The 20,069-nt window shown below is 47.7% G+C and overlaps 1 protein-coding gene across 2 annotated transcripts in view; it reads left to right on the forward strand.

Moving 5' to 3' along the window:
* The window catches only part of LRRC59 (leucine rich repeat containing 59), a 77,146-nt gene that overhangs the window by 13,871 nt on the left and 43,206 nt on the right, over positions 1-20,069 (forward strand). For both annotated transcript variants that reach the window (XM_078654462.1, XM_078654463.1), the window contains exon 3: positions 6,165-6,224. In XM_078654462.1, coding sequence (XP_078510588.1) covers positions 6,165-6,224 — 60 coding nt within the window. The remainder of the gene's footprint in view (positions 1-6,164; positions 6,225-20,069) is intronic.

Here is a 20,069-nt window from a genome sequence, read left to right on the forward strand (position 1 = left end):
CATCTACTGCTCAGCAACCACCCTATACAAACCACCCTAGCAAACCCTACCCCTCCCTCCGACCACTCCTCTGAGCATTCCTTGCTTGATCACCATTCCAAAGCATTCACTAATCGGCTCACCACCTTTAAACCAGCCACTGGCTAGCCGCCATCCTAAACCTTCTGCTGGCTAGCCATCATTCCAAACCAACTACTGGATAGCCACTATTCCAAAGAATCCACTGGGCAGCCACCACCCCAGACCATTCTCTGCATTGCAGCCCGCAGACTAGTCACTACCTAGCCTCCACTAGATTATTCAAAGCCTAACCACCGCTCCAGAAGATTCACTGCCTAGCCAGCCCAGATCACCCCCTGCCTAGCCACCAACCCAGATCATCCCATGGCTAGATACCAACCCAGATCATCCCCTGCTTAGCCACTGTTAGACCTGGCACCTTGGCGTGGGCCTCCCTTCCATTTTTGCTGTTGCCTCAAGGGTTTTTGCTGTTGTTAGATGCTTTGGTTACTGTGCCACTGCTGTCCAGTGCTACAGTGCAAGTGCTCCCTATTGTAAATTGATGTATGGATTAGTGATTCCATGATTAGCTAATTTGGTTTACTGGTCAGACCCTAGTACAGTGCACTGAGTGTGCCCAGGGCTTGTAAACCGAATGCTGCTAGTGGGCTAGCAGCACTGGTAGTGGCACCCACAGCAGCAGCCTGTAAACGTGTGTCTCAGGTCTGCCATTGCAGAGCCTGTGTGCAGTCTGGTACTACCATGTTAACTGGGCACGTGCACCCACTTACCAGTCCCCAAACCTTCTTTTTTCTTCATAGCAGACATCCCTAAGGTAGGCCCAAGGGCAGGGTGCATTGTAAGTATAAGGTAGGACAAGCCCTGCTGTGTGTGGCATGTCCTAATAGTGAATTGCAGCCGTTTTCGATTTTCACTATTGCAAGGCTACCTTGCCCCATAGGCCAGAATGGGCAGTTAGATTATTACATCTTATGATCATAACTGACTCAGGGAACTAGGCAGAAATTGGAGTTTAGTAAGCCTGAACTCAGAATGATAAAATACATATTTTGATGAAGTTGGTTTTTAACATTCTGTGTTTGAAAATACCACTTTTAGAAAGTAGGTATTTTCTTGTCTAACTATCCAAGCCTGCCTCTGCTAGGTTGTGTATTCCTTGTCTGGAGTTTGAGTGACAGGGGCTGGGGATTCCAGGAGACAGGGTGAGTCAGCCCAGTGGTGAATAGAGAGATCTGCATCTAGATGGGAGGGAGGAGTTGCATCTGGGACCTGAATAGGACTGTGCCTTCCCGCCACAATGCTGGCTCCACCTCCTTTGGTGTGTCAGATGTTTCTGCCCTGCACTGTGAAAGGAAAGAAGGAGTCATATCAACAGAGTGCTCCAGGACTGACCAGAACTGGTTTGGACTAGGCAAAGGCCTCTCTGCCTTCAGAGAACAAAGAGAAAAGTAGTATAAATATTGGGACCCAAACCTAGGAACTTTAGATCACTTTGGGAAACAAGAAGAAACCTTTGCTGAGGAGAGGAACCGGAAGAAATTGAGGAGAGACTATACCTAAGCTGAAGTGCTGCTTGGGGGATTGGCCTGCACTGGTTGCCTGACTGCCAAAGAAAGGAGAAAGGACCTTTGTGTGCTTTATTCAACTTGTGAAGGATCTCCAAGGGCTTGAGAGAAGAGTGTGCCTCCTGCTAAAGTCTCAGGGACAACAGATTGCAACCACCAGCTCCCCAAGAACTCTTTGGCAGTGCCTGCAGCCGGTATATTCCCCACTGCTGCCCCTAGCGGGGCTTCTATGGGGCTCTGGGTACTACACCGCGAGAGAATTACAGGTCTGGACAGATCTCCAGCTTACAGAGGCGGAGGTCTTGTTTACAGAGGGCCAACTGACCCCGTTTGTGGGACTGACCGAGGAGTGGGGGCTACCGGCCGGCCAGTTTCTGCTACACAGACAGCTGGTGGCGGATTGTGGGCAGACGTGGGATCTCCGGAACGGGGAACCTGCGACCCACCCCATACTACACACGATTCTCCACATGGGAGCGGGCAGGCATCATGTCACGTGGATATACAAATCTATCATAGAACTCACTTATGTATCATTATCGAGCTTGCGCCTGCGCTGGGAAGAGGATATAGGACGACCCCTTCATGACAGAGAATGGTTGAAGGCCCTAGGACTTCACAAAAAAGTATCCCGCAACCAACGGTTTAAGAATGTCCAATTTAACATATTGCACCGGGCCTACATCACACCGGCACGGCTGAAGCGCTTCTACCCGACATCTCAATTTGCTTGCCCCAGATGTAGTGCGCCTGACGCCCCATTTCTTCATATGTTTTGGACCTGCCCCACGCTGCTACCCCTCTGGCCGACTGTGCATGCCACTCTGCGGACAGTCACCGGCCTAACAGATCTCCACACGTGGGAGGCTTGCGCTCTGGGTATCTTCAAACGTAACAAACACAAGAAGGTAGAGACCAAATTTGCGCTACTGGCCATACTATTAGTGAAATGCAGCATAGCAATGCACCGGCGCGCGCCGGAAGGACCCCCAATCGCAGCATGGTGGGGGCAGTACAGAAGTGGGCCGCCGCGGAGGAAGACCTTATTCACCAGGAGGAGGCCCGCGGCATCCGCAGGCGCCCGATCTCCTTTACACTTTTAGGCAAACACACCTGGCGGAGACAGGCCCGGGGCAGGACCCGCAAGCGACGCCGGACCTGCACGCCCCCTCTCCCGACCAGGCGCGTTCTACCCTGCTCAGCCAGTCCCTCCATAGGCCACCCCCTTAGATGCACTGCAACGTCAGGTGCGGAACGCAGTATCTGGAATCAGTAGCATGACACGGGCCATCATCACGCAGGCCCTTTATGAGCTGCGCCTCCTAGCCCTACCACCCCTGCCCCCTGTCCCTGTATTTCCCCAGTTTAGAGGCCCTTAGTTCCTCTTAAGACTCGATAACCTTTTCACGATACACACTGCAAGGGACATGGGACCAGAGACTGGCGCCCAACCGCAAGAACAGTGGTCTCTGTATTACTGACAGTCCTTTGTATCTTCCCGGACACCGCTGGCAAGGAGACCTCCTCTCCATCGCTTACGGAGCCATTGCCCAGATGAACGCTTTCAATGCGGCTGGTCCGGATGTTAGAACTCTCTACATGTAATTCCTCACTGATGTGAATGTATTTGTATGGCATGTCTGAAATGGAAAATCCAATAAAAAGGATTATAAAAAAAAATTGGCAGTGCCTGCAGCTGTTTTTGGCCTTCTGAGAGACTGCGTGTCGCAAGGAGCTGGAATCGCGACTCACGAAGAAGCGTGTCGCCGTCTCATCACTGAACAAGGGTGTCGCTGCTGTAGCGGTCACATTGCACCGCATCACAAGAAACGTCTCGCAACATCGAAGAAGTGTGTCGCAGCCACTGCCGTCGAATCACTGAGCAAGGGTGTAGCTGTCACAATGCACCACAGAAGCACCTTGCATCCACGGTGAAGTGTGCCGCCGTCGCAGCTGCTGTCGTCGCATCACTGAACAAGGGTGTCGCCGCTGCAGTTGTAGCATCGAGCAGAAGCGTCTCGCATCGTCGGAGAAGAGTTTCGCCGCCAAAGCCGATGTTGTCGCATCACAGAATAAGGGTGTCACCGCTGCAGCTGTCATGTCAAGACATCTTGCAACATCGGAGGAGCGTGCCGCATCAAGAAGATGACGCCATCTTTGTTTCTTTGCATTGGATCTTCAACGTATCATCGCCTTTGCGTGTAAGGAACTACCGCATCACCAACTCTGCAACACTTTCGTTGTAGAAGCGTTACGCATCTTAAGGTACATTGACTCAATGTGTCGCATTTTAAAATCTAAAGAGAACTAAGCTAAATCTACCATTCTACCATTTTAAGTACAGTATTGTGGATTGTTGTCGTTTGTGGTCTTGTGTTAAATCTATATAAAGAATTCTTATTTTTAAAATACAACTTATGTTGTGTCCATCTGTAGTGTTGTCACTTGATTACTGTATGTGTTCACAAATGCTTTACACACTGCCTCTGAGATAAGCCTGTCTACTCGTGCCAAGCTACCACTGGGTGAGCAGGGGTTATTTTAGGAGTGTACCCCCTTACCCTGACTAGAGGCAAGGGTCCCTATTTGTAACAAGTACCTACCTGTGCCAACTAGAGACCCCCAAATTTAACAGCCACCACCCCAGACCATCCTCTGCTTAGCCACCGCCCCAGATCATCCTCTGATTAGCCACCACCCCAGATCATCCCCTGCTTAGTCATCACCCCAAACAATCCCCTGTTTAGCCACCACTCCAGACCATCCACTGCTTAGCCATCACCCCAGACCATCCACTGCTTAGCCATCACCCCAGACCATCCACTGCTTAGCCATCACCCCAGACCATCCACTGCTTAGCCACCACCCTAGACCAGCCCCTGCTTAGCCATCACCCCAGACCAACCCCTGCTTAGCCGCCACCCCAGACCATCTGCTGCCTAGCCGCCACCCCAGACCATCCGCTGCCTAGCCGCCACCCCAGACCATCCGCTGCCTAGCCGCCACCCCAGACCATCCGCTGCCTAGCCGCCACCCCAGACCATCCGCTGCCTAGCCGCCACCCCAGACCATCCGCTGCCTAGCCGCCACCCCAGACCATCCGCTGCCTAGCCGCCACCCCAGACCATCCGCTGCCTAGCCGCCACCCCAGACCATCAGCTGCCTAGCCGCCACCCCAGACCATCCGCTGCCTAGCCGCCACCCCAAACAATCCACTGCCTAGCCCCCACCCCAGACCATCCACTGCCTAGCCTCCACCCCAGACCATCCGCTGCCTAGCCGCCGCCCTAGACCATGTGCTGCCTAGCCGCCACCCCAGACCATCCGTTGCCTAGCCACCACCCCAGACCATTTCCTGCTTAGCCGCCACCCCAGGCCGTTCCCTGCTTAGCCGCCACCCAAGACCGTTCCCTGCTTAGCCGCCACCCAAGACCGTTCCCTGCTTAGCCTCCACCCCAGACCATTCCCTGCTTAGCCACCACCCCAGACCATCCCCTGCTTAGCCACGGTTCCAGATCATCCACGGCCTAGCCGCCACACCAGACCATCTACTGCCTAGTCACCATTCTAAACCATCCACTGTCTAGCCACAATAATGGCTAGCTACCATTCATCATATTCATTTTCTAGCAACTCTTCCAGAATGTTTTAGTGCCTTGTCCTAATTTCCCCCACCCCCAGTGGGTTTTGGGGTTTGGTGAGAGCAGTGCGCGGCAGGCTCTAGACCTGGTAATATCTACTAGGGCATTCAAACATGCAGTCATGCCTTCACACGTGCCTTAGGAGCAGCGGCGTTCCTCAGCTGCTGATCGAACACCACATGTACTATCCCCGGTCACGGGCAGAGACCGCAGCTAGAGGATTCTGCTAAAACCTTTGACTTTTCAGTGACAGCCCACGTGATCTCAAACCCGAGCATGTGTTCCTGACTTCAGTCGGATAATAGTAATAATAGTAAGCCTGAGCCATATGAAACAAGGAGTCAAATCCAGGCTCTTGCTCTGGAGCTTTTTGCCCTTGTTGAGAAATTCTTACAGCAAATGTATCTCGTGGCCCCAGCCAGAGCTGCAGGGCTCTTGTATACACAGGTACTTATTGGTGACTGCTTGAAGATCCAGAGCGTGACACCGCTGCCATCCAGACACGCCCCTGTTAAACCCGACTGATTTTCCTCAATGTGCTATTGGCCCAAATTAATTTAAAATGTAAGCTAATGGGTGACGTTACTTTTTTTTTGGACAAATCTCCCGGTTAAACTACAATGATATAATGTTCTCATGACAGTCAGATGATTGTCAGACTTGCAGATTATCTTCTACTTACAAAGAAATGGGAATATGGGAGGGTGTGACTGATGTGATGGCTGCAGGCAACTCCTGAAAACGAATGTGTTTTTAATCTAATTCCCATTAATGACACCAATAGCGTGCTTGGTGCGTGCACGTGTGTGCATACTCACTGTATGTTTATCCAGACATCTTGGCACCCTCATTATATTCTTCTATTCCCCATACAGATTAACTCTTGATTTGAAAGCTCACAGTACCGCACTTTTAACTCTTGACTTTCTGTTTGCAGGCCGCCCTCCCGAAGGCCACCATCTTGGACCTGTCCTGTAACAACCTGACGTCTCTTCCGGTAAGAGTGGTGCCCTTGGTGTAGAATGGCATGAAGCTGGCTGTAGTACAGGCTGTAGGGAGTGGCGTAGTTCGCGAAGTAGCGCTACCTGAAGTGCACTTCGCACTACGCGAACTTCATGTAGCACTACGCAAGCTGCGTAGTAGCATGTTCGCACTGTGCAAGATGCGTTTTCAATGATTGCACAGTGCCGGATGCTTGTCCGCACTGTGCAATCATTGAAAACTGCATCTTGCACAGTGCGAGCTGTAGTTTTCTGCTGCTCGAGTAGATTTTTACTCGAGCGGCAGCTTTCTCAACGCGAACTGGTAGTTTCTCATCGCGAGCGGTCGCGAGCATGTGCAACCACTCGCAATGAGAAACTTGACCTCCCCGCATTGAGAATCTCGCCGGGATGTCATTTTGCCTGCTCGTGGTCGCGAACATGACGTTGAGGACCGCGAACAAGCAAAACATGACCGCTGCTCTACGCGACGCTGCACTACGCGTGTTCGCGCTGTGCTACGTGCAGCTCGCATAGTGCGAAGTTGCGCAAACTTCGCAAACTACGCGAGCGTAGCGTAGTGCTTCGCCCAGGGTTAGCTAAAACCCAGGTTCTTTCTTGTTCCGTAACATCCAAGTTGTACCAGAAATAGATTGGTGGTAGAAGCATATAAAAATCAATTTTTGTGGTACATTTTAGATGTCGGTTTACAAATCATATTCACAGAGTGCACGGTTCCATCTATCTGGTTTGACCTAAAGCTGACTTGTTGATTGGTCATCTTAGAGAACATCTCGGGCAAAGTATGAGGTGAATCCGCTACTCCAAACAATTTTTCTGTACAAATATTTTCATTCTACTGTTTTTTATGGTATACCTAATGATTTACTTATTTAGAAAACTTTTTTTTCAAGTTTGAGTTTATTAAAGAAAACACAAAAATAAATCAGGAATAAAAAAACAGACAATATGACAAATCATCAAATTATACAAGAATGAGAAAAATGAATGGAATTACACATACTAAATACAAATAAGCAAGAATTGAATGAATCCAAAATCATGCACGTGGAGCGACAAAGCAAGCATAATAATTTACGAAAGTGAAATATATATGAAACAGTATGTAAGAAAGAACAATAAAGAACATTAGCAATTAATATTGAGAAAAAAGGCAATGGGAGAAATTAAGGTGGTTTGCGTACTTCAACAGAATTAACATCATGGGTAATGACTGATGGGGTAGATGAGGAATTATTTAGAAAACTATTGATAAAAAATAAGAGGTCATGACTGCAAAAGGGGAGCCCTGGACAAATGTATTGTTCTTCCTTTTTGTGATGGCCCGTGTGCCCCTCCTTCCAGTCCCCTCCTCTCTTCTTACTCAACTTCAGCCCACATACATGTGCGCCCGTCGATGCTCAGTTGGATAAAGAGGGTGCACTCCTGTTCACTTCCTTGGTAGCAGAATTCCTCGAAACCTCCTCCTGACACAGGTACCTGCCATTCCCTCTCGGAGATGGACTGGGTGCTCTTCTTAAAACGGGCCTCAGCCCTTAGAACCCAGTCATTGCTGCAAGCCCATCGCATGCCTTTCAGTCCTTGCTGAAATACTCCAAAACCTGTCCATCAAATACTAGAATCTCAGAACCATTACACTCCATCACAAATCAATCAGATTTTCCAGCTGACCAAAACTGCCTTTGTTTGTAATAATGCCCTCGATTTGGGGGGGAGATAGGCCCCAATGGACTTGTTGGTATGGTTTCTCATGATCAGATTCTTTTTAACAAAGTAGCACAGAGTAAAAGTGTGTTTGTATCAGAAAGTTGAACTCTAGACTGTGGCGGTACCTCGGGGGCACCCGTTCCTCCAGTTTTCTCTAACCTCTACCATGCTGCATTGTTTGTGGTGATAGTCAAGGCGAGTTTCTATTCTTACTTCTGTGACAGTCAAATGTACGTGAAAATCACTGCCGAGTCCTGGGAAAAACCAGGAAGTGCCTGGCCTGGTCTTGCTCTATATAAAATCCAACTGGCTTCAGAGGGAACGCTCTGAGACTACAATTAGAAGGTGTCTGTATAGTGTGTGGTAACCTAGAAAGGTGTCTGTGTACCACATGGTTACCTAGAAGGTGTCTGTATAGCACGTGGTTGCCTAGAAGGTTCCTGTATAGCGCGTGGTTACCTATAAGGTGTCTGTATAGGGCGTGGTTACCTAGAAGGTGTCTGTATAGTGCGTGGTTACCTAGAAGGTATCTGTATAGGACGTGATTACCTAGAACAGTGGTTCCCAAACCTTTGGCTCCTGAGGACCCCCATTGAGTCACCACTGGAAGAGGGGACCCCCAAGCAATTTGTATGATTTAAATTTCAAACATTTAAACAGTAATTCGAAAACAATAAACACGTGTGCACATACAACGAATACTCAAATTACTAAGAGTTTTAGTATTTTATATTGAAAGAATTTGCAATAAACAGGAAGGTTAGTGCTGCATTTCCGTGACTAACTGTTAAATGGTTTGTTTTATTTTACAGTACAAGGCTCCTGCCAGGGCAAGACTAGAAACCCAAAGCAGCCCTGGCAAATGTTTTCCGACCAGTCCCCATACAGTGCACACCAAGTGCAGTGAGTGAGCCTGGCTACTATAAAGGGGGCTTTGGGAGGCTCTCCCCCCATGAAAATGTAGGAAACAATTGTGCATTCTACAACAAATTTATCATTATATATTGAATTGTATCCGCTTTTAAAGAATAGTAAATGATGACCTTACTATGCACCAGGATACAACAATGTTTGTTGGGGTTGTTCAATGATTCCCTTATTATCACCCTCCAACAGTGCCTCTCATCTCTCCACAGCCCCTCTTTCACATGTATTTCATTTGTTTTATAGCATCTCTCATACCATTGCAGGATGTCATAGCCCTTTACATTGCACACATATAGGGGCAGATTTACAAGCCCCTTGCGCCATAGGTATGTCATAAAAAGTGACGCACCTGTGGCGCATTTTAGTGCCCCATATTTCCAAGGACGGGAAAAGCCACCCTGTGTGACTTTTCCTGGTCTTGTAAATATGGCTCATTTACACACAGCACTTTGCGTGAAAGGGGCGTTCCATGGGTGTTGCAGTGGGTGTTCCCATGCAACACCCATGAAACCAGACACATTTGCTGATTTACTAGAAATCTTAAATCTGGAAATGTATCTGAATGCTACTCCACACCAGCGGAGGCATAGGGAGGCACAACAAGTAGAAATGTATTTATTTCTCCTTGTTTTTCCCTCTTTTTATGAGTGTTGTATTCTGCTTCATGCATAGAAAGAGAAAATCACCTCTGGTGATTGTTTATGTGCCGGGACACCTTCCTGTACATAGACAATCATCAGTAAAATAATGACGTTTTGCAAGTTCTATGTGTGCTAATGCAGCACACTTAGAAGTTGGGAAACGCCATTTCTAATTGTTTATGTGCAGGAAGGGAACCCTTCCTGCATATAAACAATCTCCCCACGACGCAGGCATCTTTGCACCATGGTGCAAGGGTGACTGTGCAGGCGCATGGCAGCAGTTGGTGCGCCAGCGCAGGGGGAAGCACAGAGATGCAACATATTGTTGTAAATAGGTCATATCCCTGTGCTTTGAAAGTGACTCAGTGCGGCGCAGCCAAATGGCTTGCGGCACACACTGAGTCACTTTCCTTGTAAATCTGCTCCATAGAAACAATGATTCATACGTGCAAATCAGTGTATAGAAAATGTTACATAAGGCAAATGCGACTACAAGGTGTAGGATTCACATGTCATTCATGCTGGTAGGCATTTTTAAAGAGTGCTTTGTCTGGTGCAGCACAAACTCAGGATTCAGAACATAACACAGTGGTTAGCATTGACTGTAACAATAAAAATGTATTTCCACCCAAATAAACCTTTTTAGCAGCATCAGGATAATGAAAGACTTAGAAAAAACATATGTTTCTAACTTGTAACATGCAGTTTGCAAGCACCTCTTTGATGACAGTTAATAGGTCACTGTGCTAGATTACGATTGTCACTTATGAACTGAACAGCAACAAAAGAATCTCTGTGACAAAAGCAGTAACCCATGCACATAAAACACTGTTTTATTAAAAAAAAAATGGTACACGTTCTTTGCAGTAGGCATATTAACCCTCTGTGCTACATTAGATAAGCCACAGCTGCCACTGGACAAATTGCTCATCTCTCTCTAGCAGGTATATTAATCACTAACGTTATCTTGACACTTTTATTGTTGCTGGAAAACTGCTAATTCTACAAGGAACTTTGTTGTGCTTTTAAAATTGCTGCCTGAGGACCCCCTGGGGGTCCGCTGACCACAGTTTGGGAAACACTGACGTAGAAGGTGTCTGTGTAGCGTGTGGTTAACTTGAAGGTGTCTGTATAGTGCGTGGTTACCTAGATGGTGTCTGTGTGGTGCGTGGTTACTTAAAAGGTGTGTGTATAGCGGGTGGTTACCTCGAAGGTGTCTGTATAGAAGATGTCAGTATAGTGGGTGGTTACCTCGAAGGTGTCTGTATAGGGCGTGGTTACCTAGAAGGTGTCTGTATAGTGCGTGAGGGCCCAGAAGTTGTCTGAATAGTGCGTGGTTACCTAGAAGGTGTGTGTATAGCCTGTGGTTACCTAGAAGGTGTGTGGTTACCTAGAAGGTATCTGTATAGCGTATGGTTACCTCAAAGGTGTGTGTATAGTATGGCGGGTTGTTACCTAGAAGGTGTCTGTCCTTCTACATTATTTTTAAGGATTAGAAATAACATGCACAAGGCCAGAGAGCACTTATTTTGAGAGACAGCGGTCCCTGAATAAGCAAAGAGTAGAGAGGGAATCAATATAGCCCCAATCGGTACTATATTTAGTAGGCCGGAGAGCAGCGTTTGTTTGACTACAGCCAGATGTCCAGTGCTTTCCGAGAAGGGAGTAATCTATCACATGACCTAAGAAGCGATGGCAGGGAATTCCAAAGCGTGGATACCACCGCAGACAAGGCACGACACAGGTCGTGGCCCAGCACAACCTAGCGTTTGTGAGAAGAGCGACGTTAAGAGTGGAACAAAAGTAGTTTCCACCAGATTATGAACTTTTTCCCTATACCAGCTGCACTACTAAAAAGTCGAGACTTAATACAGTGTCTTAGATACAGGGTTCCCATCAACCCCCCTTTGTAGGGTCTAGTTGGCACAGAATACTGCTGGGAGGGGTGTGTGAGCTTGCAAAAAGACTATGTATGTGTGGGAAGCATGCTGCTTCCTGGTTCTTGAGGTGATTATATTCAAAATATGCTGCCTGGTCTAGAAGTGTGTTTCCAATGTGGCCTTCAGTGGCTGCAGAACGCTTTCCCACACTAGCATCCGTTTGCACTCGAAGTGTTTTGAGCACTAAGGGATACCTTGCCCTTTTCTTCTGTCCTCGCCGCCGGGGTCGGGAATGTCAGAATCCTCCAGTCTGTGGGACTTTTTTTTTAAACACATTTTATTTGTCAAATGGCACATATACAACAGGGCCCTGTAACCCAGAGGCGTCTGCACAATCAGAGCATGTAATAGTGACTTTGACATTTTTCATAATGATACCCAAGAGAAAACATTTAAAGTAATACAATGAAAATCTAACTCCCCCTATCCCCTCACCCCAATCGCAATATACACCCACACTAGACAGAACCATTTGAATATTGCAGTAGAGCTATCCACCGGAGTTCCAGATCCCACCCTGCTCCCTAGATCCTCCCTGAGGAACCCTAATCTCTATAGATGCGTGTTCCGTGCCACTGGAACAAGCTCTAGGAGCAATCCCCAATAGTCTGCCCACCTTTTCCATATTTTACAATGTTTTTGGGGACACCCCCTGGCAATGAAGATGTGTTTCTCTAGGCCCATGCAAAAGTCCAGACCATTCTTCCATGCTGCTACTGCAAGGGGCCTCGGTGCTTTCCACGCCCTCGCTATGTCCCGTTTTGCTAATGTATGACCCAACAGTAGTAAATGTGGAGGAGTGTGGCTCAATGGTTAGAGCGGCAGACCCTGATGCAGAGTTCTGGCCAGGGACCTGGGTTGATTCCCGCCTCGGCAGGGTCTTGGGCTCAATTTCCTCGGACCTGTTAATTCTCGCCTCGGTGCCTATTCTAATCATGGGCCCCACGCTGCAACTCTGGGCAATAGCTTGCTTAGCCTCCACACCGGCCCCAACAGCGCTAAGGATGCCTGGCTTCACCCTGGGGGTGCCCAGGAGTGGACACTTCACAGGGAAAGCCAGGAGGGGTACCACAGCGGTATGAGTATCAGCGCCAGGAAACCGCATAGGCGACACTGCAAGGTGACCGTCTGGTGACAGTGTGCTCTATAAGTACCATGACATTTACATTTACATTTTCATTTACAGTAAATGGCGTTTTTAGACGTCGCCGCCTATCCCCTTCATGACGTGTAACAAGGCAAGTTTCGGCGAGTGGGGAAGGTCCCAACCCAGAACCTCTGATCAACAAGTGTGACCACCCCTCCAAAAATGATCCAGGGTGAGACACTGCCAAACCGTGTGCACCAGGGTACCCTCCTTTTGGTTCCATCTAAGGCACACAGGAGAGGTAATCAACCCTGCCCTCAACAAGCGCTCTCGCGTGTAGTAGGCCCCCACCCCCACTCACACTCAGCTACGGCATCCAAGCCCTCCAGACTGGGGGACATGACGTGCCGGAATTGAAGATACTTGAAGAATTGGGACCTTGGCATATGAAATTCCGTCTGAAGGTCAAGGAAGGATTTCAAGACAGGACCCCTCATAACATCCCCCAAGATCGATATCTCTATATGATCCCAGCCCCGGAATCCCTGCAAGGCAGCTAGTTGCGGCAAACGCCCATTATCCCAGAGGGGAGTCTCCCGCGTCAGCGTGTTCCACCACCCCATCCTACGCAATGCCTGCCTCCAGACCTAGAACACGACCTTTGTTGCAGAGGGCAACGATCCCCACAGCGGTGTAGAGTATAATACCCTGTGTAGTGAGTGATCTCCCATAAGCTGCAGCTCAACCGCGTAAGCCAGAACCTCCCTAGTGCCATACCACCATTCATTCAATATGAGCAGGTGGGATGCTTGATAATGTGACAGAATGTCCGACGATGCTAGTCCCCCACAATAGGTGGATAAGAAGCACGTCCGCAAGGCCACACGCACCTTTCCCCCTTCCCACAAGAACCGCCCAAGAGCCGCATTGACTTGCTGGAACCATCGAGGGGAGATCGGATAGGGGTGGTTCTGCAACTGATAGAGAAGACTGGGAAGCGCAACCATCTTAACCCCTTGGACGCTGCGCGAATTTCGCTGCGGCGCGGGTGTGGTGGTGGGTGAGCGCGGCGCCGCTGTGCCCGTGACAGAACCACTCCGTCATGAGTCACGGGCGGCGTGTGCTCATGACGGCGTGGTTCCATCACGGCCCCGCCCGCTCATTAATTCGCCCGCACAGGCGGGGAATCAATGCTGCGTGGGCGGAGCGGCAGCCGCAAGACGGAACCACGCCGTCATGAGCACACGCCACCCGTGGCTCATGGCGGTGTGGTTCCATCATGAACAGGCAAGGGGTTAAATATAGCCGATCTGCCATAGATGGTCAGGGGCATACGGGACCAGGTCTTAATATCTTCACATACTCGATCCCACACTGGAACCAGATTGCGCTCCCAGGAAACTGCGGGCACGTTCGTTATAAATACACCCAGATATTTCAGTACTTCCGTTGCCAACTGAATCGACGATGCGCAGGCACCCAGTACCGCCCAGCCTCCGAGCATCCACAACGTAGATTTACGGAGGTTCAAATACAATCCAGAGGTCCCCCCAAAGATTTGCATAATGCGCAGTAGCCGTGACCCCTTTCTATACATGTTCGTGAGGAAGAATAGGACGTCATCTGCATATAATGCAATCCTATCTGACAAACCCTGTGCCCATTCAAATCCCTGTACCCGCGCGTCCGCACCCACTCGGCAAGCGGCTCCATTGAAAGGGTAAATAAATATGGGGACGGGGGCAGCCCTGTATCCTTCCCTGACCTATCGAGAACACGGAGGAGGCTGCGAGTCAAATAGGATATAAACCTTGGTCCGAAATTCAGCCTATGTAATAAAGCAAAGCGGTACACCCAGCTAAGGGAGTAAAACACCCTATCCATGTCTGCTAAGAACAGCGCCACCGGCGCACCCAGTCGCTGGATGGCTGCCACTGCTATACGCGCCCTCCTAATGTTGTGCCTAGTCGCCCTCTGAGGCATAAAGCCAGCCTGGTTGGGGTGGACCAGAGCAGCAATATGGGGCAGTAAGCGATTCGCCAGGGCCTTAGCCATGATTTTTGCCTCCACGTTCAAAAGGGATATGGGGTCTGTGGGACGGTTTAAAGTTGTATTTAATACCAGGTTATTTTAGCTGTACATATTTGATGCCCGTCTCTCCTTTTCGCAGTTGTCAATCTTGGTATACACGTTGATTGGTGAGCAGCTCTTTACCACTCCCATTTGATATTGGTTTAAATCGAAAACCAAAGCTTAACAGTAGAAATTGATACAAAAAATTGTAAGAATAATTTTACATTTTGGGCGATAAAATAGTGAAGTTGCTTTGCTTGTCCAATACTATACTCCTATTTCCCTATACGAATCCACCACTAATCCTTTTGAGTTTCGGAGTAGCGTGCTACCCAACTAAAAGCGCCTTGACGCCCCGTCAGGGGTAGGAAGCGCTATGTAAAATACAATTACGAAGTACTATGCAGAGAGTGCTGGTGAATTTGCAATCGCCTGGACCCCTTTAGTGCTTTGTTTTGGCCTGTAGGTGGCAGCAAAGAACAACGGAAGGTAGAGAAGGCGACCGTAAAGTAGCGTAGCGAGCTGATGTTTGTAAGCCACCGAGAGATAATGATTAAATAATGGTGATTGCAGCTGCAGAACACATAATTATGCCTCTTTTGATTGTGTTGTAATGCATTCTGTTGACTGTGATAGTTGTAACCCTCTGTAGGAAGATGATTCCACACAGAGCAGAGTTCACACGTGCTAATTAAACGGGAGATGCCCTAATTATGAGTATTTTCAAATAAGGTAGTGATGCGGTGTGGGTAAATAGGCATTAGTGCACGGTGGAGGGATGAGCTTTTCATCCATGCTCAAACTCCACGGGTATTGGAACGTGTGGGTAGTAGGATTGGAGACTTTAGTGTTTTGGAATTGTTAAGTGCACTGGTGCATGTTAATGAGTGCACAGTTTCCGGTTTGCACTGCCAGGGAGTAAGGAGTTCGGTTAGCCTGGTTGTACCTGTAGGGCCTGTGCTAGAAGGCGTGCTGTGGTGAGAGCGTGGGAGCATGGGTGGGAAGGGGGACTATTGTGAGACTAGGAAGGGTGAGGGGCGTACTGGGGAGAGTGTCATTCAAGAGTGAACATATGGTAGCGCACATATGTTCACTGCACTTATTCAAACTAGTTTTAAACCACTTCAGACAATATTTACGCTATACAATTGCAATTAAGCATTTGTTTTAAATATAACGAGGATTAAATTACGCAGCCTCCAGTCTTAGCCGTAGCACCGCCGGGAAGGATAAAGGCCATTTCCATAGAACTATAGAATTTTCCTGTACAAAGAAAATACGGAATACCTCAGAGCTACAAGCTGCAGGTGGGTACAGATCTGCTGCCATAGTCTTAATGCAGAGAGTGTCACTGGAAGTAGTAGAGTCTCGGTACAGGAGGAAGCGGAGAACAATACCGGAATTCCCGGAGGTATCTTCCTCTTGAGGAGGAAAACTAGCCTCCCCTGAGGATGAAGCTGCACCTCCTATCCAGCGTCCCTCCAAGTGACGCTTACCATGCCCGTGTGTACAAAACCAAGATACACCGCAGAGGCACAGTGCGGACTGAGGATAAGGAGGCTTTTCTCTGTGAGACTTTGTCTCTAACAGAGTAAAACAAACCGCGTTTGCCCCTTTTTAGGTCTCGCGACCTGTCAATGCGCATGCGCATTGAGCGGAGCGAGACTATAGGGGCTTAAGCAGACTTTAACTAACTGGCGATTTGATGCTGTGCCCGTGCGCTTTTAGGTCAATGCGCAAGCGCATTGACCTAAAAAGCGCGTGCACAGCATCAAATCGCCAGCCATCTGTTCCCCAGCAGCTCTTCCCACTCCGCCCCACAAGCTTCCCCCAGTGTGCGCTCTGCCTGAGCCGCACTCCTCCCACACCTTTGAAGTGAAGCTTAGCTTCACTTCAAAGGCCCCTGCTGCTTCACACTATTCACTCTCCCTCATCCCTTCGCTCTCCCCGCACCGCCCCCTGCTGCGGCCGTGTCACATTTCTCCTCCCCTCCCCACAGCAATGCCCTCCGTCTTGTTTTTCACTGTCTCTCTCGCTTTTCTCGCTCTGTGCCTCCTATTTCTCTTCTTTTCTGTCATCGTCATCTTTCTTTCTATCTCCATTTCCTCCTTTCTCTCATTGTTTTCTTTCTAGTTTCCAGCGTCTCCTTTTGGCCTCATTGTCCTCTCCCTCCCTTCTCCGACTCCCTTCTCAACCTCTTTCCTCTCCCCCTTCATTTCTTTCAATCTCCATATCTCTGTCCTCCTCACCTCCATCTCCTCTCTGTTTTAGTCATCCTCCCTCTCTTACACATACAAGCTTGCGCGCATAAGTCCTACTCCGTTTTATTTTACACTTCTGCCGAGTACTAATTTAGTTCGCACAAATACTTGTTTTACTAACTATCGTTTGAAAAGCCTGCAATTACTGCACGTATATTATATATTTGCCGTACATTATTACGGTTATAATTACTTGCCTGTCATGTGCCGTTCTAAATCTGTCATAAAATATTTAAACAAACTATAACTGCGTATAAAATAAAAAAACAACACTTCTTTCACTTGAGCAGCAAGCTTCAGTTCGACTCTGGAAGGATCTCCCTCTAATAGACCCCGCAATACTTCCTGTAATCTGGTTACCGTGGGGCACGGAGGACACTCGTAAACACCTACTAGCATGTGCTGTTGTAAAACAGTGTGTGTTTTGCTTCAAAATTCCGCCATGCCACATTAATTCCTTTTCTGCTTTGTTCTTCAGCACAACTGTTAAAATTGTCTTGGGGGAACTTTAATGACTGTGTCTCTGGCACCGTGTCTGCTTTACCAGTCACAATCATTATCACATTTACAACTCCCCCCCCCCCCCCCCCCCCCCGCATACTAGTAAACTTAACAAACGTGCCCATTATAGATATAATATCTGCTCTTGTACTTTAAATAGGTGTCACATTTGCAAAAGTTAGAACTATTGGCATTGTATATGACAAAGCTATTAATCTCGCTATTTTCAAAAGCAACACATGAATAAAAAAATTGTCATTTACAATACCAATAGCTCAAACTTTCCTAATGCGAGACCTATTGCATTGCAAATGCTTGTTCAGACTGTATTCAAAACTGTGTAACGCAGATGTACATTCCCCCATTGGAAAGTACATCTGTTTATTAACTAATGGAAAGGAAACTGGAGGCAGCAGCTCAAGGTCCAATGTACAGCCCTGGCTGGCCCTGTCCAGCCTGACGTCATGGTTTACCATACTGCGCAGAAGCATGCTTGAACACCAGGGCCCTGTGCAGACCACTTCAAAACATTTATGGACAAGCGCTGGATGCAGCAGCAGGACATATGGAGGCCTAGGAGCTGTCATGGATTCTCATATGGCCAATTTGAGGCACTATCGAGCAGATATGAGAGGCTGCAGTGGGAATAGAGAGAAGAGCGGCTTCGACATCTCTCAAAACAGCATAAGAGATGTCAGGAAATTGTGTATGAGGGAAACGCTATTTCATATGCTGCTATAAGTTGTACCTTGGATGTGTGTGACTCCGAGTCCAGGCATAAATTTAAATTGTTTTTTGCGTAAGCATGCATAGCTTAGAGTTTCAGGGTTTCCTTCTGAGGTCCAGGTGCATTCGCTAAACGTTCATTTTGTTGCAAAACATTTCTCTCGCTCCAGGGTAGCTGAAATGCAAGATTTAAATTGTTTTTTTTTTTTTTTTTTTAAAGAACCGTGAGTTAGCAACATTGATGTGCGCTTTACCACAAGATACACCATGCAGCAGGTCCTAGGCCATCCTGTTGGGGCCTTCAGACTAACACCTATTGGCGGAAGAGTGAGTTTGTTTCATCACCAGTGGGAGGAACTTTAATTGGATTGGAAGGTACTCCCAGCTAGTAGAGCCAAGTACTGAATCAAAATCTAACACATGCAATTTTGTCATCATGTAAGCGTGAAAAAAACAAACACGGCTCATTTACAGTGTCTTTTACAAAAGGTTGCATAGTTGATGAGCAAAAGTAAGTCATAGACAAAGTACTGCTGTCAGAATGGGGGAGGGGGAGAGGTTACAACCTCCTCTCAAAGAATGATGGAATGCTTTGCACCATCCTATGCCTGCTGCACACTCTGAACCACCATTCATGTTCATTGAGTATATACATCATGATGACTGCCCTGCAACAAACAATTCCTCCGGTTCAACAGGGATATCTCAATTTAAAGGATATTACCGCTAAGTCTCAGATAAAACGACAATCTACTGAGCTTCAGAAAACAAAGCCCATCGGTTTGCCTAACCTTTCACTCAAGGTAACTCCCCTCAGCACTGGGAAACACGCTCTGGGTAGCCATGCACACAATAAAAACCTGTGAATAGAAAGATGCTTATTTCCAGACACCAGTGCCTCCCCCACATCAACAGTATTTGAGGTATATTTGAGATGGCAAACGTTTTTGTTTGGAAGTTTTACCTTTTGACATAAATGCTGCTTCCAGAGTGTTTACCAGCTGTCTGTCTGTGGGAGTGGCTTACTTACAACGCCTTTCTATCCAGGTATGTGCATATCTAGGTTAGTAATTGGTGAAGAAGTTTCAACAGTGCCAGACTGAACCAAAGCCAACTTTTTAACCCCTTCTACGCTCATGACGAGCTGAGCTCGTCATGAGCGTAACCTGCGCTACGCGGATGACGAGCTGAGCTCGTCATGTAACGCGGGATTTTTAAAATCGCAGCGCGAAAACCGCTAGCGCGCATGCGGTTAATAGCTGCACAAGGGTTAATAGCTGCACAAGCTGGGTTTCAGAATCGCATCTCCAACCATTACCACTTGGGAAAGTTGTGGGGACAATGGCTAAAGTTTATGCACATAGTAGCATTTAAGACATTTCTGAAGATGGCTTCTCTTTACTTGACATCACCGTCTTTGGCAGTGGGGCCTGTTTGTGCCCAATGCAAGGTTGCACATGCAACCATTCCATGAATGGTTGGGCAGTCCATTTTCTCAAGTGAATTGGAGAATCTAATGTTGGTTACCCCGAGGGTTCAACAGAGGTTTCCTTGGTGGAACAGGCTCAGTAACAGGTTGTGAAGTAACCCTGTATTCCTCAGAACCTGGGTAAAATATATAGTACAGAAAATAATGGTTCAGACGGATCCGTTTTTGTAGTATTTCACAACTATTTGGAGGCTGATTAAGTCCTCGCTATAAAATAAACCATTCTAAGCAATCAACGGTCCACCCAGTCGAGTTAAGAAAAGAGACCATCAGTAACTCTAGCGGGATCAATTTAAACTCGTTGATCAACAATAATATATGAATTATAATTGGACAACACCATCAATTATACAATACATTAATTAAATATACACTTTTCATCCAGAACCCTCCTTCAGTGTTATGAATTTTCAACAATTTATTGTGTAAATCCGTCTTGCGAGTGAAGGCACAGAGAACTTTGAAACCTCAATAACACAGTCCTCGTAT

The sequence above is a fragment of the Lissotriton helveticus genome, chromosome 7, assembly GCF_964261635.1.
Source record: "Lissotriton helveticus chromosome 7, aLisHel1.1, whole genome shotgun sequence".
NCBI lineage: Eukaryota > Metazoa > Chordata > Amphibia > Caudata > Salamandridae > Lissotriton > Lissotriton helveticus.